This window comes from Chelonia mydas, chromosome 9, assembly GCF_015237465.2.
Source record: "Chelonia mydas isolate rCheMyd1 chromosome 9, rCheMyd1.pri.v2, whole genome shotgun sequence".
Classification (NCBI taxonomy): Eukaryota; Metazoa; Chordata; order Testudines; family Cheloniidae; genus Chelonia; species Chelonia mydas.
In genome coordinates, this window is record NC_057855.1 from 88,335,163 (window position 1) to 88,361,194 (window position 26,032).

The 26,032-nt window shown below is 43.4% G+C and overlaps 1 protein-coding gene across 2 annotated transcripts; it reads right to left on the reverse strand.

Moving 5' to 3' along the window:
• Positions 1 to 621: 621 nt before the first annotated feature.
• Positions 622 to 25,490, reverse strand: SLC25A43 (solute carrier family 25 member 43). 2 transcript variants are annotated; one of them, XM_007060112.4, is made up of 5 exons: positions 24,382 to 25,460; positions 19,942 to 20,183; positions 18,781 to 18,953; positions 4,107 to 4,241; positions 622 to 3,338 (listed from the first exon to the last, which is right to left on the reverse strand). In XM_007060112.4, the coding sequence occupies exons 1-5, from the start codon at positions 24,651 to 24,653 to the stop codon at positions 3,135 to 3,137; spliced, it is 1,026 nt and encodes a 341-aa protein (XP_007060174.2). In that variant the 5' UTR covers positions 24,654 to 25,460; the 3' UTR covers positions 622 to 3,134. The 2 variants fall into 2 exon arrangements, with proteins under 2 accessions (XP_007060174.2, XP_043378310.1); XM_043522375.1 differs by lacking the exons at positions 622 to 3,338; positions 4,107 to 4,241 and adding an exon at positions 4,248 to 5,132 and having other exon boundaries at positions 24,382 to 25,490.
• Between the last annotated feature and the right edge of the window lie 542 nt (positions 25,491 to 26,032).

A 26,032-nucleotide genomic window follows, 5' to 3' on the forward strand; every position in this document is an offset into this window, starting at 1 on the left:
AGAAAACCGATTTTGCCCAGTCACAGAGGCTCAGGTTAGAGTGCCAGTTTAACTATTCAGACAAGGGGTCCAAGGCCAAAAGCCTGCCAGTGACTATACAATAAAATAAGTATCAACCTTAGGACTATCATTCAACTGAACAACTGATGGGATGAAGAACAAAGATAAATGTGCCTGTGGGGGTGTGATTGTAATATGCAGTTAGTGGAGTGAGCAGTCAGCATGGGGGAACTGAGTGGTCATCAGCCTGGATGTTTTTAGATCTCAGTTTTAAATGTTCCCTAATATCTTTGTTAGTGTAGGGCGCTAAGCCTGGACATCAATCCAAATTTCACCTCAGTTACATTCTGCCTAGCTGTTTCCCCTCCACTTTCATGATATTCTTCACTTCTTATATGCTATTGGACACTCTTATACAGGTCTTGCATTTTATACAAGCAGTGCTTCATTTCAGTACTGCGTGAAATACTCCCAGCATAGTCTTTAGGGGTGTTGTATGGCTTAGGGTTTGTGGTCACATTTTAGAAATGATTAACAAATATAACGATGTTACAGTATAGACGGTTATAAGCACACCAGGAGAAGGTGTTAAAGATAGTTATAAATAACTGATGGACTTGCTAGACTATCAATTGATCATTTATTAAAACAATTATTCATTTATTAACCCCCTACATTTTGTTTATAAATGGAACATTAATATAAAGGACAAGCCTACTGGTGACCTAAGTAAGGATATTAAGCATCTGGTTGCTCCTCCTGTCACCTACAAATGAGTAATAATCTGTAGCTATTGCACAGTATACAGCTTTGAGTTTTTCTGAAATTAATATAATTGTTTATGAAAGTATTTCCCTTCAGGTCGGAGGAATCAGATCAAGATTATTCTAGGAAAATCAAATTGGTAGAAAGTGCTAAAGTAGCAGAACCCACCAAAACCAGTTAGGATGGAACAGTCCTAGGGCCCAGTTAAGTCTGCCAAGCATGTCAACCAGCTTTTCATAAAAAAATACGAGATAGACTAATCTATCTTTCAAAAAGAAAGGAGTACTTGTGGCACCTTAGAGACTAACAAATTTATCTGAGCATAAGCTTTCGTGAGCTACAGCTCACTTCATCCTTTTTGCGAATACAGACTAACACGGCTGCTACTCTGAAACTAATCTATCTTAGTTAACTTTGGGCAGCCTTTCTAGGCTCAGCTCTTAACACAGTCTGATGGTCTACTCTGCTTCTTCTGATCGACATCTCTTTATTAGAAACCACATGCATAAAAGTATCAATATTAAAAATATTACCAGTCTAAGCTAAGGGAATACAGTGTGCTGTATTCATGCAAGAAAGGCCAAATTCCAATCCCAGCTCTTCCAGTGTCTTGGTGTGCTGTCTTTGGTAAAGCCCTGAACCTTTCTGGATCAAATTCAGCTCTGGTATAATTGGAAGCAACTACAGTTGAAAGCACCAGCTTAGAGCAGGGCTGAACTCGGGCAAAGAAGACAGGGAGATCCATTTGTTAAATGGGGTCATTAATACTCAGCTGTCACAGGGCTGCTGTAAGACTTTCCTCATTGTTGTAAAAGTGTTCTATAAGGGCGCTTTCATACTGGCTCTCAAGGGCTTTATTCCTTACATCTAAGATTGAATTTAAACACTGTCTTCTACCCACTGCTGCTTTACATTTCCCCGGGTGAGCAAAGGTTTATTTCTCTGTCAGGGAGGATAGCTCAGTGCCACTGACTACTCTTTGCCTCACAGAGCCTGAGTGATATACACTGCTGCAATGAGGGCACCTGGACTCAGGGATGCTGTGCCAGATGCGATTGGGTGGCACAATGCCGCATAGAGAAATTTTATACTTTCCCTGGAAGAATCAGGATCCCAGCACCCATTTCTTAGTGATCTGAGGGCTGGCCCCTGAAGGACACTTATCTAAGCTGGGAATAAACTAGTCCTCATGCTATAGCATTCCATAGCGTTTTATATCTGTGAGGTCCCCTCCTCAGAAAAGCATGAAAATACATTGACTTATAGGTCACAGCAGTTAAAGAGGACCACCCCTGTTTGTGTCTGTAAGGAGATGGTGAGGTTAAGTATTGCATTGTAGCGTTCTAAGCTCTGACCATAAAACGGTCATCTCTGAAAATTAATTTAATATAAAAAATACACCTTTAAAAATATTGACAAACATATAAGGGGGTTAACACTGAAATATCTAATGCGTTTGGTATATGCATTTTTCACACAGTAGGAGATAGAGTTAGTCATAACAAAAATGACCACAGTATATCAACAGTCTTGTTTTCCCCCCAAAGCTGAAATAATTCAGGTACTTGCAGAAATAGGTCAGGGTGGGGATACACATCTCAGTTTGCATTTCGGACTGTTCGATGATCATTTCAGTGCTGTTTCACATATTACTGTTCTTTCTTTGCAAGAGAACCTCTGCAGCATGTTTTCATTTTTCTTTGCAACTGGGGACTCAGAAAATTATTCAGTTCTTAAATAAGTTTTACAAAAGGTGAAAACCAGAATTAGGAGGACGAAATTAATACCAGAATTAGGAGGACAACAAATGTGAATTATGTGGGGACAAAAACTGCGTATCCAGAATTCCAAGTCTATATTGTATCAGTAACAGACAGATTTCAGTAGAAATGTGTACTGTACACAGTATATATTTTATTCTATTTTTAACCATATATCTATTCTGAAGCTATGCGTTCAGTGCTCTCAAGTGTTACAAATGTACTTAAACTTCCCTAATATTTTTGAATGAATCATAATTCAGGATCATGGCTCTCATCACTTATTTTCTGCAAGTGGTTTTAGCATTAAAAAGCTATTCAGCATTGAAAACCCCCAAACTGAGTAGATTTCAAGTTCCAATATTGTTGTAGTTTCAAAATGTTTGTATCCTTCAGATAAGCTTGAATTGACTGTATCAATTCACTACATGAGTTACAAGGTTTAGTCATGTTTGACATGGGCGTTTCAATCCCAGGGAAGGCCATACAGTAAACGGAGGTGCTGCTACCTCGAGTGCAATGTGTCTTCCTTTTTGCTACGCTTTCTTCAGATTGTGGACTTGGCCGAGAATGATGGCAACATACATTTGTTCAATGGACTTTCCAATGTCAATTTTCAAGAGTTGGCTTCGGTGGCTCAAAATTTCCTCTTCGGAGGAACTTTAATTCTTGCAACTCTTGTGGTTGTAAACTCTGGTCCACTCCAGGAATTAGCTTGTAGCTTAAGGGAGATTCAATATAACCATTTCTGTAGAGACAGACCCGCTTGCAGAACTCAAAGGTGCTAAACATAACACCATAGTATGGGACAATCTGTGGGGGAAAAAAAGAAGATTGAAACCAGTTATTAATTTAGAGTCACTATCAATATTCTCTACTCAGTTACAAAGCTAGGATTTATAGGACTTCATTGTTGATTTGGCCTCATCAGCAATGCGGATTTACACCAATTGAGAATCTGACCCTAAATGAGTTGTGCCATTCTACAGGTACCAGGCTGAGTTAAGACTTGGTTTATTATAGGCACAACCCGATTTAGCAAATTATTGTGAGGAAGTGGGCTTGTGCTGAACTTAAACAACACAATGTTTAAAACAGTTAAGATTTGTTTTAACAGAACATTTGGGATGCATTTTGTATGTGGCAGAAATGCGTCCTTTCTTTTGTCCCAAGCAGAGTCAATGAAGCTATCCTGACTTACAGTAGCTGAAATTCTGGCTCTTTATGTTTAGCCATTTTCCCTGCTGTTTCTCTGTTATTTCCCACGTGTGTGTGAATAAACTTCCACCAAAAGGCTCTGCCACTTCCTCGAACGCTTTTGATGAGGATGGTGTCATATGAAAGCCAGCAACTTGCAGGTGGCCATTAACACCAAACCAATAAAGCTCAAACAGCTACATTGTAACCCGAGGAAGGGCAAACCTCTACCGTTGCTGTCACAAAGTGTCTAATCAATACACTCTTCAGAAGGAGAGGAGAAGAGGGACATCATGTGTGTTACAGTTCCAACCACCAATTAGTTGGTCATGTGTCTCAGATTGCATTTAAATACAGACTGATCAGAATGGAGGAAATCCGCACCTTGAGCAGATTGGCTGTGAGTCCACACCAGAGTCCGAGCACGCTCTTGGTCTTCACAGTTTGCCTAAAACAGTCAACCATGCCAGTAAAACGGATATCAACCCCTCCATAATGGGGAAGGCAAGGACTCTGAGCCTGTTCAAACGAAAACCACAACAGGTGTTAATTATTTTTAATTGAGTTGATTTGTTTAATTCCTTCATTTCTATAGGTGTTCAACACTTAAATGCTGAAACAGGTGGCCTTTGTCTATTTACCATGCTTTAGTCAATTATATTTCAAAGACTTAACAATTCTGCCTGAGGTCTTATTGAAAGGGAACCAGTTGGGGTGGGAAGATATTTTAAATCTAGAGTATAGGAGAAGTCTACTACTAATTCTGCGTTGCACTGTACATGGTGTAACTTGAATAACATATCCAAGCCACCCCCAAACACAGTAAGATTTAAACTACCAAAATGCAAAGTCACATGAATACATGATATTATGTCATAATCTACTAGACCAGCGTGCACTTGGTTCACATGGAACAAAAGTGCAATGGGTCAATCTGAGTAGCAAAATCCTTTCACCATTAATCTCTCACTGTGTTAGAACAGTTAGGATGGCCTGATCTTCAATAATCTGATCCTCATCCATCTGTATGGACACAGATGTAGGTCCACTTTGCATGTGCAAATCAGGGATTTGTTCGTACATATGACAAGGCAGACTCTTTTCCAGGCATGTGATTGCACATGCAGGTCTGATCACTGAAGATCAGTAATTTTATATTACTGATAGTGATCTTATATTAGCGGGAGTTTAACTGTTAATTTACTGGTGAATATTGATATAATTCTCTTACATTTCCCCAGTGATCTATAACAGCAAGTGGTGTAATATTCCTTCTTAGTTTGGCTGAAAAACCCACAGCTTCCTCAAGGTGATAAGCCTGTAACAAACTTCTCTGTCAAACTGATACCTGTTGATGTTTGCTAGATGCGTCTGCTCTAGAATTTCAATCGTTTGGCAGCCCTGGTTTAGCTGGTAAAAAATGGAAACATACTGAAGACTAACATCATATTTTTATCCTTACTATGCCCCCCTCTTCCCAGCAGATGGCAGTGCGGGGGGAGGGGGATTAAACTCTGGTCTCCTAGAACTCACGCGAGTGTTCTAACCATTAGGCTAAAAGTTATAAGGTGGGTGGGGGCAGCAGCAGCAGCTCCTCCTCCAGATGTTTTGTGTGGAGCGAGGCAGGTGCCTAACTCATTCCCACAGGAAATGCCTTAGGGGCCTAAACCAGGTGAATCCAGGCAGCTGATTCCCATTTGTGGCTTGCTAACCAAGATAGGTGCCTAAATCTGGGATGCAGGGAGGCATCTGTCTCCATGAGAGGGACAGGGTTTAGCACCTCCCTCTCCTCGTTGTTGATATCTTCCTTGGCTAGCTTAGGTGGCTCCCTGCCTAGTGCACTGGATTTTGTGGGTCCCATTCTAAGGCTCCAGTCTCTCCCCATTCGTTGCACAGGAGCGTGGGCACCTAACTTGGCTTTGGGGAATCACGGTGGTGATCCTATGATTTTCTGGGCACCTAAAAAATTAGGCACTGTGACACTCAACGTTGCAATGCCTAAACCCCTTTGTGGATCTGTGCCAAGATTCCTTAGGTCAAAGTGCAATCAATGCATGGTAAGTGGGTGGGATTTTTGAAAGCACCCAAGAGATTTAGGAGCACAAGTAATTCACACACTTTTGAAAATCCCCCCCCCCCCCCGGTCACTAAAAACCCAGGATGGATTTGACACATGCTTCTGCTTTCCGAAGTGACAGGGATATTTTGAAACAGATTCCAAAAGCCTAGGAAACTGTGGACAATTAAGTAGTGAAAAAGGGAGAAGTAGCTAAAATACCTGAGGAAGATGACAATGCTGCTAAGCATATGCATCCTTTCCTTTCCAATGTGCAGGGGAGGACTTGCAAGAATTAAGTGCATTAGTTTAGCTTAATCACTTTAGCCATTTTGTACACTGCAAAGGCACATATCAAAGGGTGGCATTTCTGTGTACAATACAAATGTAGGGTACGCTGTACGGCAGATTTAAATAAGATTTTGTCAGCAGTAAAACTACTCTGGAAAATGTTAAAAAAGAATGGTAGGTCTCAAAGAACCAGATTTCTAATTTGCCTACAGACTCTAACGTGATTGATTGAGAGATTATTTATAGTAACATTCACCATTGTAAAAGCCATTATCAAGATTTTTATCTGTGACGTGAGGTCCATACCGCCCCACCTTTCTGGCTTACTGGAGCCATAAAAACAAGCCCTTAGACACAGTACTTGAGAACCAAAAGACTCTCAAAGGAAGTGTCAGCCTGAAAACAATGGCACAACTTAAATCAAAGTTATTTTATCCAGTAGTTCAAGTTAAAATTTTAGGTTCTGAAAAAGGAAAGAAAGCTTTACAAAGCTAGAAAATATTATTAAAAAACATGTAAACATTTCATTTAACACTATTTTTAAGGAATCTGTGAACTCAGGGGTTGTAGTCTATGACTGGAGAATTGCAAATATAGTACCTGTTTTTAAGAAAGGAAAAGAAAGTGATCTGGGCAGCTACTGGCCCGTTAGTTTGACCTCACTGTATGCAAGGTCTTAGAACATATTTTGAAAGAGAAAGTAATTAAGGACAGAGGTAAAGGTAAAGAGTTCCTCAGTGACCCGTCTTAGGACCAATCTTAAAGTTTTTCATTAGTGTCCTCGGCATAAAAAGTGGGGGTATGCTAATAAAATCTGCAAATGACAGAAAGCTGGGAGGTATTGCCGACATACAGAAGGACTGGAATATCATACAAGAAGATTTGGAGGACGTTGAAAACTGGAGTAATAGAAATGGGATGAAATTTAATAGTTCAAAGTGCAAGGTCATGCATTTAGGGACTAACAAGAATTTTTGCTATAAGCTGGGGACATATCAGTTAGAAGTAACAGAAGGAGAAGACAGACTCGGGTGTATTAGTTGATCACAGGATGACTCTGAGCCATCAGTGTGATGCGGCCATAAAAAAGGCTAATGCAATCCTAGGATGCATTAGGCAAGGTATTTCCAGGAGAGATAGAGAAGTGTTACTACAATTATACAAGGCACTGGCGAGACCTCATCTGGAATATTGTGTGCAATTCTGTCTCCCATGTTTAAGAAAAGATTAATTCAAACTGGAACAGGTGCAGAGAAGGGCTATGAGGATAATCACAGGAATGGAGAACCTCCTACCTTACAAGAGGAGACTTAAGGAGCTTGGCTTGTTTAGCCTAATGCAATGAAGGATGAGGGGAAATATGATCCCTCCTCTCCCTCCCTCTATCAGAGGGATAAACAACAGGGAGAAGTTAAGGGCCAATGGTGGCAGAAGAACAAATGGATATAAACTGGCCAACAGTAAGGTTAGGTTTGAAATTAGACAAAAGTTTCTAACCATCAGAGGGGTGAAGTTCTGGAACAGCCTTCCAAAGGGAGCAGTGGGGGCAAAAAAACCTAACCTGGTTCAAGCCTGAGCATGATAAGTTTATGGAGGTGATGGTATGGTGATATTGGCAACAATGGCATATGGCCCATCCACAACTACTATTAGCAAATATCTCCAATGGAGAAGGGACACTATATGGGGAGGGCTCAGTTACTATACAGAATTCTTTCCGAGATGTCTGGCTGGTAGGTCTCACCCAGATGCTTAGGGTCTAACTGATTGGCATATTTGGGGTCAAGAAGGAATTTTCTCCCAGATCAGGTTGGCAGAGACCTTGGGGGTTCCTCTGCAGCATGGGGCATGGGTCACTTGCTGGTTTGAACTAGTGTAAATGGTGAATTCTCTGTAACTTGAAGTGTTTAAATCAAGGTTTGAGGATTTCAGTAACTCAGCCAGAGGTTATGGGTCTATTACAGGAGTGGGTGGATGAGGTTCTGTGGACTGCGAGGTGTGAGGAGGTCAGACTAGACGACTATGATAGTCCTTCTGGCCTTAAAGCAGGGGTGGGCAAACTTTTTGGCCCGAGGGCCACATCTGGGTATGGAAATTGTATGGCAGGCCATGAATGCTCATGAAATTGGGGGCTGGGGTTCAGGAGGGGGTGAGGGCTCTGGAGGGGGAGGGCAGGGACAGTGTGCAGAGCCCCCTGGCTGCCCCTACGTGTAGGAGCCGGAGGTGAGACGTCGCTGTCTCCAGGAGCCGCGCGGAGCCATGGCAAGCCCCCGACCCTGCTCCCTGTTGGAAGCTCAAGGGCCACATTAAAATGTTTGAAGGGCCAGATGTGGCCTACCCCTGCCTTAAAGTCTATGAACCTAAATTAAAACTTTGGTTTGGTTATCAGTTGATGCTGGAGGATTCACACATCCCTACAACACTAATCCCTACAACTGCACTAGAGCAGGAGAGCTAAAAGTGAAACTAACAGAACAGCTCAGACTAGTTTCATTATCCAAGCTCTGCAGAAACCCAACCTGGTTTATATAATGGGGAGGAGTGGTTAATTGCTTGTTAAAAAGAACACACCTACTGAGTATAGTTTTTATGGGTAGCATAACACACACACACACAGTTTTGCAGGCACACGTAACGGCATACGATTTTGCACCAGCAATTTAGGACACGTAGATTTCCAAGTATCTGATCTGCTGGTGTTATTAGATATTTAAGTGACCTACACTGCAGCTATGATTTTTTGTACCCACAAACTACAGGCACAAAAATGGAGGCCATCTTGAAAATCTGGTCCTAAGTTCAGACTCTTCTTCCTTTCCTATGGGATAAAATTTATCTTAGTACGAAATTGTCTTGGAGGTACTTTTACCTTCTAGGTGTGTGGTACAAATGACCCAGGGAGGGTGAAAGAGGACTTAACAATATATTCTTGTAGTACTGTAATGGGGATTTAGGATTTTGATCACTAAATATAGTAAATCTCTTTTATTGATACAAATTCTATACACATTCAAAAGATCACAGCTAAAAAACAACTCAGCAGTGAAGGAAAGCAACTTATGATAAAGCTCAACAGTTCATTTCACTTAATCCGGAATCTAAAATAAGAACGGTGAAGTCTTTTAAGGCTGGGTTAATAGGGACACTTGCAGCAGCAAGGTGTAATCATAGTTGAAAGGAAATGGACGGCCAAATCCTGCAGTCCCCACTCAGGAAATACTCCCACCAAAGTCAATGGAAATTTTCATTGAATGAGGATGAAAGGATTTGGGCCTCAAAGAATATTTCGCTACCCATAGATGGCAAACAATTTCAAAATGCAAATAAAGAACCAGTTTTAAGAATGTGTGAGCAATTTTACACAGCACGGACCAAATTACAACCTACAACATTGCAGCCAGATTAACCGTGGACCAGAACATACAGTAAGGCCCACACAGGCCATTCAGACATGTGGAAAGGTAATCCGCTGTGAGGTAACAGCAGTCAATTGTCTCCAGAGCAATAGATGAGAACAGCTGCCTGCACTCTAGGAACACTTTGTCCTCTTCTGGGTAAGAGGAGGGAAAAACCCCCTGATCTCAGGTCAAACCCTGCCTCTCTTGCTGAAATCAACGGGGCAGCTCCAGTGAGCAAAGCAAGTAGAATTTGGCCTCTGGCACAGCATTAAATAGGTTAGGATCAGGGCTTTTGTATTCTGTGGCTTCTGCCTTTGCCGTGGAATACATCCCTTGCTGCTGAGCCTAAGCTTTGACAAAAAAGAAAAAGTTTGCTTTTGCTTCTATGCTCATGATGATGAAGATACCCTTGAAATGAGGACAGAGGCCTTTTCTAGAGAGTCAGTGCAATCCTCATTTTGGTTTTGGAGTGCCTTATATTGATTTAGCTCAAAGTGGTAAGAAATTGACACAAGCTAAAGCATTGTCTGCATGCAAATTTGCACTGGTTTATTTAAACTGGTGCAAACCCCTGTGCAGACAGTCTTGGGCCCAAGTCCTGCAAACATGCATGGTTAACTTCACGTATGGGGACTTGTTCCATTGATTTCAGTTGTATGCAAAATTAAGTATTTGCATATGTCTTGACAGGACTGGGGCATTACTTTGGTTTAAGAGGGGCAGGGGCCTATTGCAGTTTAGTTTATGGTGATTAGCAACAGATTGGACCTAAACTGAAAGGGAAAGTTTAAACCAATAGCCGGGAGTGTCCACACAGCCTTTTGCGCAGTTATCAGTTTAAAATTACACATTAAGTTATAGCAGTGAAACTCTGTATATAGATAAACCCATGATTGATACAAGGCTCTCTTAATTGATTTAAGAGTGTCCACACACACGGGGACAACACTGATTTCATTACTTCGGTTTCCAAACAGTCCCTCTCTTAACCTTCTCTCTTGGTTAAATTCCAGCACAGGGAAATACATTCCATTCAGTCTGCCTCCTGCAGTTTCAATCAGATACAACAAGTTTCACTTCCTTTCCCCCAAAAATGTTGAGCAGTGCTGCTGAATGACAACAAACAACTGCCTCAGAACACCTCAGAGGTGGCTGCGTTTCCCTGGTGGGTGAGGCCTATAGATGCCTCACCTTCCACAGAGAGATGTTTATTTAGCTTAATTCGCTAAGCAGTCTGAGATCCTTGTTTATTACTCCTAGCTTCCTACCTCCTTGGAGAAAAGAGGAGACAGAAGAGCGAGGTAGTAGTAGTTATTGCCAACCAGATCAGGACTATTAAATCTGTTCAGTTCCAGGGGAGGCATCACAGGGCTGAGGAAGGGTCAGCTATGACCAGTCCTACTGCTAATTATTTGTATTGCCTTTTCACGTAAGGAAAAACCCCCTCAGATCAACAACAAAACCTACTGTACTACAAAATTTTAACACCACAGTTTTATGACGACAACCATATGGACAGTCCGTCTCCAGGCGTCTCTCCCCTGCTTTGGGGTTTCTGAGAGAAATGCCTCTAAGTGGTTGGGCCAGAGAAAAGCCAACTCGAGCTTTGGCAGAAGGAAAGTCTCACGTTTCACTGAGGCAAGAATTGCACCCAACTGGCCAGTGGTGCTCCAGGGACTGTAGTTCCTAAAGCTCACGTATCTTGCTCTTTAATAACCTCAGTGACTGAGCTGTATTAAGTACGTTATTTGCCAAATAAATAAAATGTTGACATGGCCAGTAGCTGGAAGTGATTGCAAAGAAAAAGCCCATAGAAAATAAATGGACTCTGATGCGATCCATTTGGCAACACTCCCCTCCTAGTCAGGCTAGTCATGAGTTCAGGTCCCACTCCAGGACTTGGGCTCATGCCTAATGCTAACACTACAGTACCATGAGGAGAGAGGGAGTTTGGGATGGTGATAGGAATCACAAGTTAGAATGCAAATTAGTTGATTAGTCCCATTGCTTTGCAAACATACAAGTCTAGGGAAGAAGAGAAATGCTGCATGGAGGTATTGTCTTTCTCATGAAATAAGAGGACGAATATGTTCCCGATGCACTGAAATCATCTGATCTACACTCAGGGTGAGTTTGGCCTTTTAAGCACAGATCCTTTCTGCCTGTCTGGAAGTGACAGGGGATGATGGAAGATCTCAGGGCACTTTTGAATCTCTCTCTTCATCTATGCAGAAGCAGAAACCACACTTTGATGCCAATTAAAAATATGTAAACAGATTAAACTATGCAGATTCGGGTGGATTAGACAAATAGTGTTGGGGTTGAATTAACAGGACAAATAGAGACATGGTCCCTTCAACAATAAAACCCAGAGTATTTAAACAATGGATGCCCATTATACAAAGTATCTACGATTTTTAAAAAACAGTATTGCTCCTTATTATCTACACTGTGTAATATACCACTCTACTCATTCAAATAGCTTCATCTTTAAAAGGTTCCGAGGCACCAGCACATAAGGAGTTAAACAAACAGCTTTTGTGCAAAAGGTCCTAAAGCACGTATGCTTTTTAGATGTCATGTGAACCACATGACCCGGGTGTTTTTTTGTTTTTTAAATAAATTGGCTCATGACTCGAATAACTTTCATATTCCCAGCTGGCAGGAAAACCAAATCTTGTAAATCGCAGGGATGCTATAATACAAGTGCACTCAGAGACTGGCCTTAAAGCACCGGGAACCATCCCACTGCCTAAGCTCTCTCTGTACAACAGTTACTCACACTTAGGCAGTGTTGGAATGTAACAATCTGACAAACCCTCATTTCAATGGCTCACATGGAAAATGCTTTTTATAATAAAAGACTATTGGATCCCATTTCCTTGCCCAGGCTTTGCTTATAACCCACCTCTAACAGTTGTGTTAGGCTGACATTTACCACACAAGGCCCTAACTATGGAGCTATTTTAACCAAAAAACAATTATATACAAGCTCTTTATTGACTTTAGATTGACTGTGTGCTCCAGGGGCTCTAAACTGGGTTTAATGAATGGTCAGGCAATCCTATAATGCAGTATGTCCCTTACTAAAGGTTTCAGAATCTGCTACTGCAAATTCATAGTAGTTAATCACTTTTTATTAATAAAAAAAATTACATTTGCATAGCACCTTTTATCCCAAAGGATCCCAAAACACATTACAAACTGATACGGGGTGCTGGAACAATTTTTATAGTCGGGGCAGTGACAGCCATTGAACCAAACTGTAAACCCTGTATATGATGGAAACCACTTCAAACCAGGGGGTGCTGTCACACCCCCATCACCCCTAGTTCTAGCACCTATGAACGAATATATAAACTACACCCAATATTAATGCAATTCCCCACTGAAAAGTAGCCACTTCCAGGGTGAGGTGTGGCAACAGCCCAGAGCAACCCTGCACAACTGTTTAGGACAGGAAGTGAAGAACATCATATCCATTTGTTTTTGATTGCTCCAAAAAGGACAGTTACAGTCCACTGAATGCATAACCTGGTGTTAAAATGGTATGGAAGCATCTTCCCATGATGCACTCCAACAGATACATTCCTGTGAGAGGTTTCTTCATAACACATGGAATGGTGTGCAATCAATGCCAAATATATATAGACACTGAATCCTGCAATAGCTGTAAGGAGCTGAACTCTGTTCGGCTTAGTCTACACTACAGAAGGTTTGCTGGTCTAGCTATATTGGCGAACCCTGCTAGTGTAGATGCAGCTTATGTTGGCTAAAAGTGCTTTTGCTACTGTAGCTCCTTCTACACTAGGACTTTTGCTGGTATAGAAATGTCATGCCCCCACCCCCAAAATAAATAAATAAAAAACGCACCCCAAACCAACATTGCTATATTGACAAAAGCTTCTAGTGCAACCCTAGCCCTGGACTCTGTTGCTCCTTTAGCAACGGACTGCCAGGGAGTTTCAGGCCAAGGATGGATAGTTTCAGGGACAATGAAAACACCAGTGCCACATTAAGGTTGAATGAGGCCAGCTAACCGATTGGCAAGTACAGCTGCAGTTTGTGCATGCAAATAAGGTTCTGTGGTTATAAAAATGTACACAGACTGAAAGGTCTGCCAGTTTCAGGGCCATTTGTGAAAGTTCTGCCCTAAGAATCTATCATACTAACACAAACAATTCAGAATTAAGGCTGTGAAGGCTGACACACTTGTGTCTTCATATTGTAAGAGTCTTAGAACCAAGCTTAATGCTACAGGTCACCTGTGCAAAGCGGTGTGCCAGCCTGGAATTTCAGCCTGGACCCCAAACTTGCTTGTTTCTGTAAGCCTACCTACTGGAGCTCAGTCCCTGAGCTTTACTTCAAGACGGGTTCTAGCTTAAAAATATCTTTGTTGGACCAGCCCATTGACTTTGTTGGCCACATGTGTGATCCATGTTTAGGTCTCTGGGTCCACAGAGGCCAGAAATACTCATGCTCAATACAGCATGCTCAACTCCCATGGGCTGGAGGAAGGGAAGACCTGATGTAGGAATCTCTGGATATCCAGAAAGATGGGGTGGCCTGATTTGAAACCTTGGGAAGGAGGGGAATAAAGTGTGATTCTTCTCTACCCAAGTCACTTTTGTTATGGTGCAAAAAAACCCCAACAAACCCTTTTGATACAACTTTAGTCCCATTGTGTATAGCACGGGTTCAGTACTCTTCTAATTATAATCCCGTATATGACACATAACAGCTATAGTGAAATCCAAGGCTCAGAGCATCCCCTCCTGTGGAAACACCTGCAGAGGAAGAGGGCCAGTGCAGTGTACAAAGATCTGATGGAAATCACCCAAACCATGGGAATAGGGTGGAGAAAGTGGAACCATGCTACCAGTGCCTCCCTTGTCCCTGGGATCCCCCATAAAGAAAGGTTTCCCCTACTACAGACTGGCTGAAGATAACAGCAGAGAGAGAGAGAATCTTGAATTCACTTTAATAAAGGTGCAAGGTCCATTGATACAGTATTACATATTCATCTGGGAAATTGGATGTTGGTTTAAACAACTCCTCAATATTTTTCATGCTACTGATGGAAGATGAGAGTATTTATAACTGGCAGTTTTTATTTGGATTGAATTACCTTAGAAATATTAAGAGAGTCCTAAGAAAGCAATTAAAAAAACCTCAACACCTCTTCTCCTCCCCTACATTTCCTTTTAATATTTGCAAACAAATATTGCATCATTGTGCTAGTGCATGACAGCCTAATAAAGACATTAATTAGAAATTGACTAAAAATAAAAATGAAACTGATTAGACTATTTTCATTGTTCAAACTGAACGAAATGCAAAAAGTGAGTGAAAAAGTAAGAAATAATTTTGAGGTTTAATATCTATGGTGTTATATGTAACATACAAATTTATTTAACATATACAATTTTTAACCTAAAGTGACCCCTATAATGCCAATGGAACACAAATCAGCTATGCAAAATTTCATTAAATTTTAATGTGAAAATTTTAGTGAGGTTTTCAGCACGTACTTGGATTCAAACAAAGATTTCACAGTACATGTTAAAAATGTCAACTCAACACCCCCTAAGTTTTTCTTCTAAACTTTGAATAAAAGTTATCCAGCTATTTCCTTTTTCAATCATTAGGTCTGTATCCTGCCTTCCAATACCTTGTGCACTATGATGGGCTAAGATAAAGGCCATCTCATACTGGAGGGAAGGATCTAGTCTTCGGTTCTCTTTCACCTAAGCAATAATTTACTTATTTCTTCTAAAAGTTGGTAACACAGAAAGCGTTACTGAGAAATTTCCCTCTGACTAACCCCACCCTCTAGATTCACAATATAAGCCATAGGTTCCATGCCAAAACATGCATACCGTACCTCTCAATTCTCTAACATGCCAAACAGGAGCAAAATGAAAAGAGGAAGACAAAGGGATAAAATTAGGATAATCACGATAGAGAGAGAGGGCTCACACATTCAAAATGACTGATTAGAATTTGTTTTTAATTAAAAAAAATCAAAAAGCATTCGACTATATTTCGCGTCAAATATAGCAATTTTTTTTTTAAAAAAAGCTAAACATGTTAACTATAACCCTGCGGGTGAAGAGGGGAAGGGGAGAGCCATGGTTACAGGAACAAGTTTGACAGACTAAATCACCACCAAAATATAAAACAATGGAGAGTCTGAGCCTGTTCCATTGAAGTCAGTGACAAAACTCCTGCTGACATCAGTGGGGCAGGATCTGGTTGTAGATATGTAACACTGGAAAGGATGGATGAAGGTAACTATGATAAATGTTAGTAGTACTTAGTCCTTAAATAGTGGTATGTATCTTCAAAGAACTGTCCATACAACTCCTAACTGAGGAATTAAGTGTTATTCAGACATGCAAATAGATGGAGTTCAAGTGATTTGCCCAAGGCTGTCTAACAAGTCAGTTACAGAGCTGGGATTAGAACTCAAGTGTTCCTAGAACCCAGTCCTACTCTCACCTCCTTGGATCAGTGCTGCAGTTCCAGACCACTGCTATATTAGTGGGGTCTAGGTTTTCTTCCTGATGGTTGTACAGTTCCCTCTCTCACAGGGGGATCTGACAGAGCCTTGAGACTCCCCAATTTCCCCTGCCCAACACCAATTTTGAGCCACTGGATCTCCTTGGGCAGGAAGATTGGTGACGCTCCTTTGGCAGCCTGCTAGTTTCATTTCTGAAGTCCATCAGAGGGACTCCTTGTGGCCACAAGTCTGCCCCAGAGCTCTCAGCTCCTCCTCACCCAGCAAGCAAGAGTCCAGGTCTGTGAAATGAACCAGAGTTTCCCCATGTGCCACTGCAGAGCACTCATGCTAGCCTACTGCGGTAGCTAAACATTTCAGTACATCACATGTTTTTATTTCCCAGTGATTAGGCTCACCAGATGGAAACAGATCAGAAGAGACAGTTGGGACAGATTCATGGTTACAAAAGGTATTAGCTCCTTTCTTTTCTTCCTCCTATTGTTTTCCCCACCGTACCTCTGGGATGTTCCATTTCCCCACTCCTTCCCAGGTCCCACGTTGTCACTGCCCTTCTGTTGCTGACATCATCATGGCTACTCTGCACTCCCTCACGCACTGACTCCCCTCTGTACTGGGGACAGAGCATTCCTCCTTCAGAGCACTTTCAGGGTCCAGTCCACGTCCTATTGAAGGCAATGGGAGCCTTTCCATTTGCTTCAGCGAGAGGAGATTCAGGCCCTCAGCAGGCGAGATCAGTGTGGAACTGATCCCCCACAAGACTGAGCAACATGCTTATGCTAACTTTTAGAAACAACTTTGTAGATCGATTCAACCCAGCTTTAGCCAGCCCCCAGGGTCAGCCAGGCTATGATTTTCGATGGCTTTTTACTTGGCAGTTTGAGCAAGTTCAACCACTCCTACTTAAAAATAACAAATCAGGATTGATTGAATTTATATGTATCCTCCTGCCTTCCCCACAGCTTGTTAGTAAAGCGTTATGGGGAGTTGGGGGGTCTTTAAGCTCAAAAAATCACGTTAAGACTGTAAGGCACTTGACAAGTATACAAATTGCAGCAAAGGTGAAAACAAATCACTGTAGAACAGAGAAAATATTTATATTTTTGTTCAATTTCTTCTTTCTGGTCTTTTTTTTTTTTAAAGACATTTATTTGCTGGAAGTGTAGGACAGTTCTCTACAGAGATAGGGCAATAAACCCAGAGTTTCTCATTCTATACAGGTTTCAGAGTAGCAGCTGTGTTAGTCTGTATTCACAAAAAGAAAAGGAGGACTCGTGGCACCTTAGAGACTAACACATTTATTTGAGCATAAGCTTTTGTGAGCTACAGCTCACTTCATTCTATACAGAAGTACCCAACAGAGAGCAGCTGGCACTTATCTATAAAAAAAGAAAAGAAAAGGTGAAACAGCACACCCTAGTGGCTGAAAAGAAATGATGTTTTTGCTTCCCCAACTGTACTGCTCCAGAGGAGCAAACTATAAACGGATCTTTTTAACATAAGACTGAAAGCCTGTGAATTTTCCTTCTCACTAGCTATGAAAACTTAGTGCACAAATTAGTGGTGCACTGAAATGTAGGTGGTTAAGGCTAATGAGAAAAGCATGAGACTATGACCTGGTCCCTGCCTAATTCTCTATAGACTGTGCTAGCTATGAACTTACGTGGAATGCGTGTAGGAACTCCAACACAGGGAACAATACAAGCAACTCAGCGAACTGTTTCATATGAGTATGGAGGGGGGAAAAAAAAAAAAGGCAAAGCTCTGGATTCAGGACAGAATGGTAGGCAGGGGGAGGGGGAAAATCAGATTTCACACTATTTTGGGGAACTGTGTTACAACTGTCCTAAAAACAATAAGGGAATTTAAATCCCAGTTTGAACTGAGGGGGAACTAGTTTTCCTTATTACACTATCGGGCAGAAGCATGAGTTTAGTAGATCTGAGGAGAGAACTGAAAGGAAGGGATATTCCCACTACTCATCGTCCTAGTCCCAAAGTTTGTGCTCAGGTAGGGTATCAGACACAGAGTGCATCTACACTACAAAAAAACTGCACCACAGCAAGTCTCAGAGTGCAGGTTAACTGACTTGGCTTATGGGGCTTGGGCTATGGGGCTAAAAATAGGGTCTCAAGCTGGGCTCCAGCCCAACCAGGAATGTCTACAGTGCTATTTTTAGCCCCATAGCATGAGCCCGATTCAGCTGACATGGGCTCCGAGCCTCGGCACCGTGGGTCTTTTTTGCAATGTACAAGTACCCTGAGAGCCTTAGAAATGAAGTCCCATGTTTACTTGTTGAATAGAGAAGCAGTGAACACTTCCACTTCAATAGGCCTGAACCCTGACTCAAAGGGGCCTCCCCAAGTAGTCTCCATCCCTTTTGTTTGGCTTCCAAGCTGAGACTGTCAACAAGGCTGCCAATTATGATGGGAGCATTTATGATGTGGATACCTGCACACCAAGAGCAGGATATCAGCTCATTTGACTTAGGTCAAGCAGCCACCAGATGATGACAATTCTTTGGTACTCTGATGATGGTGATGAAATTTTAATGAAAATAAGATAACATCAAGAAATATTGTTGATCGCATGATACCACTTAAACTGGTCTTAACAAAACCTAAGCCAAAAAAGTCTCGGCCATTACTGCCAGGAATAATTAAACCTCTCTAAGGATTCACTCTTGGTAAAAAGGAATCACAATCAACTGGCTAATGCCTGGCCCCAAACTCTTGAAACTAACACTGACAATATGACTACCACCAAAATGGTAACAATAACGATGCTCCGTACCTGCATTTTCCTCTTTACGGTCTCAAAGGGGAAGGAGAGTGTCTGTGCTACCCCAGCTGCTAGGCAGCCATTTATGAAGTTCTGAAGAGGAGAGAAGCGAAAGCTGGGCTCTTGCCATATTTTATTCAGATTGATGTAAACAAAGAATGAGCCAGCAGAAAATGGGATAGCACCTATAAAGCAAACCAGACAGAAAAGATTCACGTGAGCACACAGTATAATATTCCTCCTAGCCTTGTCTAAATGCCAGGGACTGTAAGCCATTTTAAACTCTGCTTTGCTCACTTGGATCAGACTTAAATATCTAAAAACCTTTACTTGTTAGATATTCGTTTATCAAGGGGATGTCTTGCTTATTTAAACCTCAGGTTTCAGGGTCCAAATAGGTCATTAGGCATTTACGTTTACAAAAGGGCTTGTATATTGTGTTGGTGCCTTACTGTTTTGATCTCACGAAAGGTCAATCTTTTGTTCCATTCCTCACACAACTGGGCTGCCCTACAGCCCAAGTTGATGAGTCGCGTTCTTCTCTCTTGCCTGGCATACGATTTCTGTTTTCTGCTGTCACCAATTTTAAGTTTTGCTTGTAAGCTGTTAGTGCTCATTTTTTTTGTCCGAATCAATTTATGCACAGTTACGGTATGTTAAAATGTGGTATTCTGCAAAGCTACAGAGTAGAGAGTCAAACATTTTACAAAATAAATAAAAATGACACATCTGCCCCAAGTAAAGAGGAAGGCCACTGCTTTGACTCACCTTTCAGGAGGACTGTATTACAGCCACGGTGCACTCTGGGTATACATCATTTTTCTTAAGTTAAGTGAAGGAGAAACAGGCTGCCTCTAAATGCAACCAGGTAATCCAGAAAAGCTAGGCAAGTGTATCTTCTCAAATTCTTTTAGCCACACCCATGAAAGATAAAACTGGCAGCACTTGCTCATCATTTAGAGACAACTCTGCTACAGCAGAAATAACAAAATTGTGAAACAAGTTGTGACCGACAGTGCTTTGTACATCTAGATGTCCTCTACAGAGAGATTCATTTTACTGCTTGCACATTTAAAATGAACTGGGAAAACTTGCAGGGGCATCATATTGATGTTTCAATACATAACGTACAGTAAAGCTAAAATACCCCACTCTTTCCCATTATTAGCTTACCTAATACAGTCAGCGAAACACCGCGATAAAGTGCAAGGAATCCTTCTTGATGATAAATTGTGTAAAAAGCATGAAGAATCCCTTTATAAGATGGCTCCAACCGGTTCTGCACTATGAGTCGTGTTTTTACCACATCGGTAGGGTAAGTCACTACGGTTGCAACCGTGCCAGCCAGGCTTCCGGCCATGATGGCACTCCACTGGGAAATGTGGCCCAAGTCATCCATAAAGAGCATGACGAACCTAGAAGAGACAGAGAAAAGAGGAACTATTAATTATGACTCAATAAAAAATCAGGCATAAAAATAAAGATAGCTCTTGTTGTAATTGTTCTTCTGCCCATCAGCTTATTTGAGAATACGTAGAATTTCAAGGATGCATTTCATCCCAGGATCTCCAAGCACATTACAAATCCTGAGCAAGCCTCAAAACCTCCATGAAGCAGGTAATAGTAATTGTAAACAGGGGGTAAACATGGGCACAGAGGTCAGAATGACTTGCCCTGTGGTCACAAAGCAATTCAGTGACTGACTCCCAGTCCCTGGATAGAACCACTAACCAACACTCTCTCCATTTTCTTGGATATGAAGCACCAGCTCAAGAAAAACTATGAAAACTGTTAAGGGATGCCACACTGTAGTAGTTCAAAGGACCACCGGTTTGCTTTTCAAAAGAATTTTGGTTTAAACACAGGTGAGTAAATGAGAGCCCTAATGAGAAGCAGCACCTCAGTCCTCCCTATTCTCTGCCTGTGGCACATAATACTCTAGTCTCCTGTGGGCTGTAATACTGTGGTTTAATTTTGGTGGCTGGGTTTAGTGTGCGGGTGCTGGATGGTGTTTAGTGGCCTGTGATATCCTGGAGGTCAGACTAGATAATCTGGTGATCCCTTCAGGCCTTAAATCCTAGGACTCTGCATTTACATCTACCAAGACCAGAGGTGGGCAAACTCCGACCCGCGGGACCATCCTACCTGGCCCCTGAGTTCCCAGCCGGGGAGGCTAGCCCCCGGCCCTCCCCCGCAGCCTCAGTGCACCGCGCCGCCAGCGCTCTGGCCTGCCGCTCCTGCTGGGTAGTGCAGGCAGCTCCGGCAGGGCTGTGAGCTCCTGCTGCTCTGAACAGCATGGTAAGGGGGTGGGGGGGGAAGTAGATAAAGGGCAGGGGGTCCTGGAGGGCAGTCAGGGGTCAGGGGGTGGTTGGATGGGGCAGAGATTCTGGGGGGGGGCAGTGAGGGGATGGGGAACAGGGGGCGTTGGATAGGTGTGGGAATCCCAGGGGTGCTGTGGTCCCGGGGGGGTAGTTAGGAGCGGGGGTGTGGATAAGGGTCAGAGCAGTCAGGGGACAGGGAGCAGGGACGGTTGGATGACGGTTGGGGGGAGGTCCCGGGAGGGGGTGGTCAGGGGACGAGGAGCGTTGGATGGATCAGGCGTTCTGAGGAGGGCAGTCCGGGGGCAGGAAGCGGGAGGGGGTGGATAGGGAGCGGGGGCCAGGCTGGTTGGAGAGGCACAGCCTTCCCTACCTGGCTCTCCATACAGTTTCGCAACACCACTGTGGCCCTCAGGCCAAAAAGTTTGCCCACCCCGACCAAGACGAAAGTTACCATAACTCAAAACACTACTGCACAGACTTAATATGCTAAAGGAGTCGACTCACTGTTTCAGTTATCAACAGGAGATCTGCGATGTGACTACTGCTCTCTACCAGTGTTTCCAATATACTGGATACTCCAGTAGAAGTTATAGAAAAAATATGCAGAAATCCTCATTACAATCCTGAGAGCAGCAAAACATTCCTTGTTTCATTGTCTCGGGGTTAGAAGGGCTTCTCTTGCTTGGGGAGAAGACTCATGCTCAGGCACTACGTTGCGCCAAGAATTAAGTCTAGGTTTGAGTTTGCTATTAAAACATCAACATTGGCATGTTTTGTATTTTTCCCAACTCACTGATAGTGCCCTCGAGTCTTCAAGGGTAGTCTGTGATTCCGGCATATGTGATTCAGAGGACAGACTAAGGACTTACTCCAGTGCACACAGTCAAGTCAAATTAGAAATGTAGAAATGAGCATGATGGATATCATGCAAGCAGCAGGAAGTGAGCAAAGGAGAAGTCAGAGGGGAGTCAGAGCCCAGGGAGCAGCTCAGAAGGGCAGGGAGGTAGGGGTGTGCGTGTAATTAAATTCCACCCTTTCCCATCAAGCCACCAGTCCCTGGCTCAAAACAGTCAATAACTTTCGAGCCAGAACATGTCCTTTTCGGAGGTTTGCATTATCATTAACTAAATATTATTAGTGTTGATCTCTGTCTACTGTTCCGTGTCTGTGTATGGTATTCCCCTCCGAGGAATCTCACAAATAAACCACAAGCAGCTCAATGCCTTAAAGAGTGGGAGTGCATGAGTGTTTGTACTTGTTTTTGCCTAGCAGCTCCTTTCCACTTGTAGCAACTGACAGGGATCTGCTGGGCAAATGAGAAGAGAAAGAAAACTGTCCACCCTCCCCTCTGAGCAGCTTGCTGACCCAGCAAATAGTGGGTACATTGTTTCAAGTTTAAAGTAACAGTCAGTCAGTCCATCTAAGCTTCATAGAATTGTTACAAAGCAGGAGGCCCACATAAAGCTGCTTCAGTCCAAATCTTGGTGCTCCACTAACCCAACTTCATCATGAACTGCACACTCACAGCAATGATGATTCACTCACTGCCAGGTGAAGGACAAGCCCATTACAAACACTGGATGGCATCAGCATGAGTCCTCTGTGGCGTGCCTGATTGGACAGCAGGAAGGTGAGCCCACTCCTTTTCCTTCCCCTCCCATTCAGTCTGGGAAGCCAATGAACTGGAATAACCCCATCCTCCCAACCATACTGAAGTATCCAGCATACATCCTGCACCCAGCTGACCTCAATAAACCAACTGGCAAAAACAAACAACCTTCAGGCAAACCGGCCCACTGCTTCAGAGTCCACTGGAGGCTTTGCAACAAACAACTGACTGCAAACTGCCTGACAGAAAAGGAAATCCAAATATATCATGCATTTCTGCTCAGTAATGTTTACAGAACTACTTCCTATTGACAAAACACTCCTCTCTCTCTCTCTCTCTCTCTGCAGTATTATTTCCTCTAGTGGCTGTTTCTTTTAAAAAAAGGGAGTTTTAACATGTAATGTGGTACAGTAGTTTTAAAGAATCTGTGCAGAAAGACTAGAGATCACCATTAGGATAGCATTACAGCGATAAAAAATGAAGGCTCTCAGTTATGAGTTTGGTAAAATTAAAATTAATGTTCTTATTCATATTTGTACCTAGGCTCGTTTAAAATAGATTTGTGAAAAAATAAAAATAAATACAACTAACAATACTTAAGGAACAGATACTAACTGCAACCTACTGTGACCTTAATTAAAAAAAAATCGCAGTAAATCACATACTGAATGGAACATTTACAGGATTGTCAAACTGTGATAAAATCTGAAAGATATATGACTTTGTACATGTTTGTATGAGACCACTTAAAGCTACTGCAATAATTGAAACATAATAATTGAAAGAACAGAATTATCACGAGAAAGAGAAACTTTGAACTTCCTTAAAGGGACACAGTCAATTTGAACTCTGGCCAATTAAAAACAAAAGTTAAAAACAGCAGCTCTATGATTCGGTTGAGTTTTACAGTCACAATTTCCCCTTTTTAAAAAATGTATAATCACCAACAGGGGAAACTGACTACCTCATTGAGGCCTAGAGAGGGAGTATAGAGGGAACAGGGAAACTGACAACACACCAAGCACTGTCCAACCAAGTAAACTGAAAGAAAAAATAAAATAAAGTGGAGCAACTTCTTTTTTCCTAATCTCTTTCAATTACAGGAAATTTAGGTGTTACTGAGTGCACTTAGACAAGAGAGATGACATATTTTCAAACAGAAGTGGGAGATTTAATATGATGAGTCTCTGATGTTAACCTAAAACCAGAAAATCTCCTTTCCCAAGGAGATCTGGCAGGTCAGCACATGCTAAATTGTAGGAAAACGCAAGGAAACAGGTTTCACATTAAAGTCAAACTGGAAACATTCTACTTGCTGACTTGGGAGAGATGAGGCGTCTTTTGACAAATACTCATGATCAAACTCATCCTAAAAGGCGGGCCAGTCTGGATGGGTGCATTTCCAGATGATTTAAATCTGGATCTCAGCTCGGTCAGCCGAGTAATAAACATGGCATGAGGCTCCAGTCCTCAGACTCCGGAATGGTTAATCTGAGACGTAATAGGGCAACTTCTGCTGCCTGTACCCTGGGAGCTGGGAAACCCCTTTGCAGGAGCACAGCAGATCCTGGCAGCGCCCGTAACCCCCCACCCCGCTAGGGCAGCCTGGCGCTGCCCATCCCAATTGCCCCGAGCCGCCCTTGCAGCGGCAGGCGGCCGAGCCTGGCAGCGCCCCGCGCTTACCTGCGGTAGGAGGCGAGCTGCAGGGCGCTGTAGGGGAAGAGGCGCAGGCAGGCGGTGAGGTTCCCCTTCCACAGGGCCCCGATGCCCTCGGCCTGGCAGACGCTGCGGCCCGCCTGCCAGAGCCCCCGCCAGGGCGGGGAGGTGCCCACCTGGGCCAGGACGGTGAGCAGCTCCAGCGGGGCGGTCAGGCTGAGGCTCAGCGCCCCGGCCAGCCCGGCGCAGCCCAGCCGCTGGCAGCCGGTCACCCGGCCGTCCCGCTTCCAGGTGGCCATGCCCCCGGGCTGCCCCTACCGCCTCCCCGGCTGCATGGCGCCCGGGCCGGGCAGCTGCGGGCTCCCTCCGCCTCCTGCAGGGACTGGGAGCCGGAGCGGCCCGCGGCGGCCAGGGCTCTGTGCGCGCCCCAGGAGGCGGCGCCGCCGGGCTGCAGCCGGGCTTGGAGGGCGGCGCCCCGCTGCCGGGCGGCGCTTCCACTTGCCCGTGATTGGTACCGAGGGGCGCCCAGGCTCCTGCCCGCCCCGCGCAGGGAGTCCCAGCCCGCCCTGGGCAGGAACCACCTTCCCCATTGGGCTGGAGCTGCGGCCGGAAGGCCCCTGGCGGCCCCGGGTAACGCAGAAGACAGGAAGAGACAAGCCCATGGAGACTCCGAGTTTGAGGGCAGGCCTTAAAGTCTAGGGGAGAGTTAGCTGGCGTCTGAACTCACCCGACCATCTGCTCAAATCCAGCCTTTTATTGTCTCCATTATTCATGGGACTCTGCGCGGGGCCTGTATTTGGTGATGTATCCAGCCTGTCAGATACCACCTCCCTCGGATACGGATCTCGTTTGCAGCCAGGGGAGGAGGCGATGCTGGCCAGGCCGGATGGCGGGGGAGGATGCAGTGGTACCCGGACTGATGAAGGAAGAGGGTAGTTCTAGCGAAGTTATTCTTAGGTCCGCCCCATTGCCTTTACTTTTAGCAGAAACATCCCTCCTTCCGCTCCGCGTTCTCTGTAGGGCACAGCCAGGGGGCATCCACTTCTGTGACCTTTGCTATATATATACAATTTCTTCTCAGCCTAGTTGAGATGTCCCCTCTCCTGCTCTGGTTTTGGCTCTGGGGTTTGCCTTATCCTGCAGCATCCGATGAAGTGAGCTGTAGCTCACGAAAGCTTATGCTCAAATAAATTGGTTAGTCTCTAAGGTGCCACAAGTCCTCCTGTTCTTTTTGCGAATACAGACTAACACGGCCATTACTCTGAAACCTGCAGCTTTAAGAGGTTTGCCTCTATCTGATCAATAGATCACTACTTTGGATGTCTCCTATGCCTTAGCATAGTGATTTCCTGCTGTTGCTTCATGCTGTCTCTTTAGGCTTATTTCTTGTTATTGCGTTTATTTTGCATGGGATAGCAGGGAGTATAGAAGCAGGCATGGCCATTGCTATGACTGTGATAGGAAGCACAGATGAAAGTGGGTTTCCATCACTATTTAATCCCTGGATTAGTCCTTTTTAAAACAAAACGTCCTTGTCCTTCATCTGATCTGTCAGGGACACAGGAGTTTGTTATATAAATCAGATTATTCTGAATCTAGAAAATCTGCCACTGTATAACAATCATTTGTAAAAGCTGTGGACAATTGTATTTAGGGACAGATTCAGGCTAACTGAGGA

Excerpts from the sequence above, each read along its gene's own strand:
- SLC25A43 (XM_007060112.4), bottom strand. The coding sequence starts at position 24,653 with ATGGCCACCTGGAAGCGGGACGGCCGGGTGACCGGCTGCCAGCGGCTG. Across the intron at positions 20,184-24,381 it reads CAGCTCGCCTCCTACCGCAG|GTTCGTCATGCTCTTTATGG; the intron begins GTAAGCGCGGGG and ends TGTCTCTTCTAG. Across the intron at positions 18,954-19,941 it reads TGTTTCGCTGACTGTATTAG|GTGCTATCCCATTTTCTGCT; the intron begins GTAAGCTAATAA and ends TTTGCTTTATAG.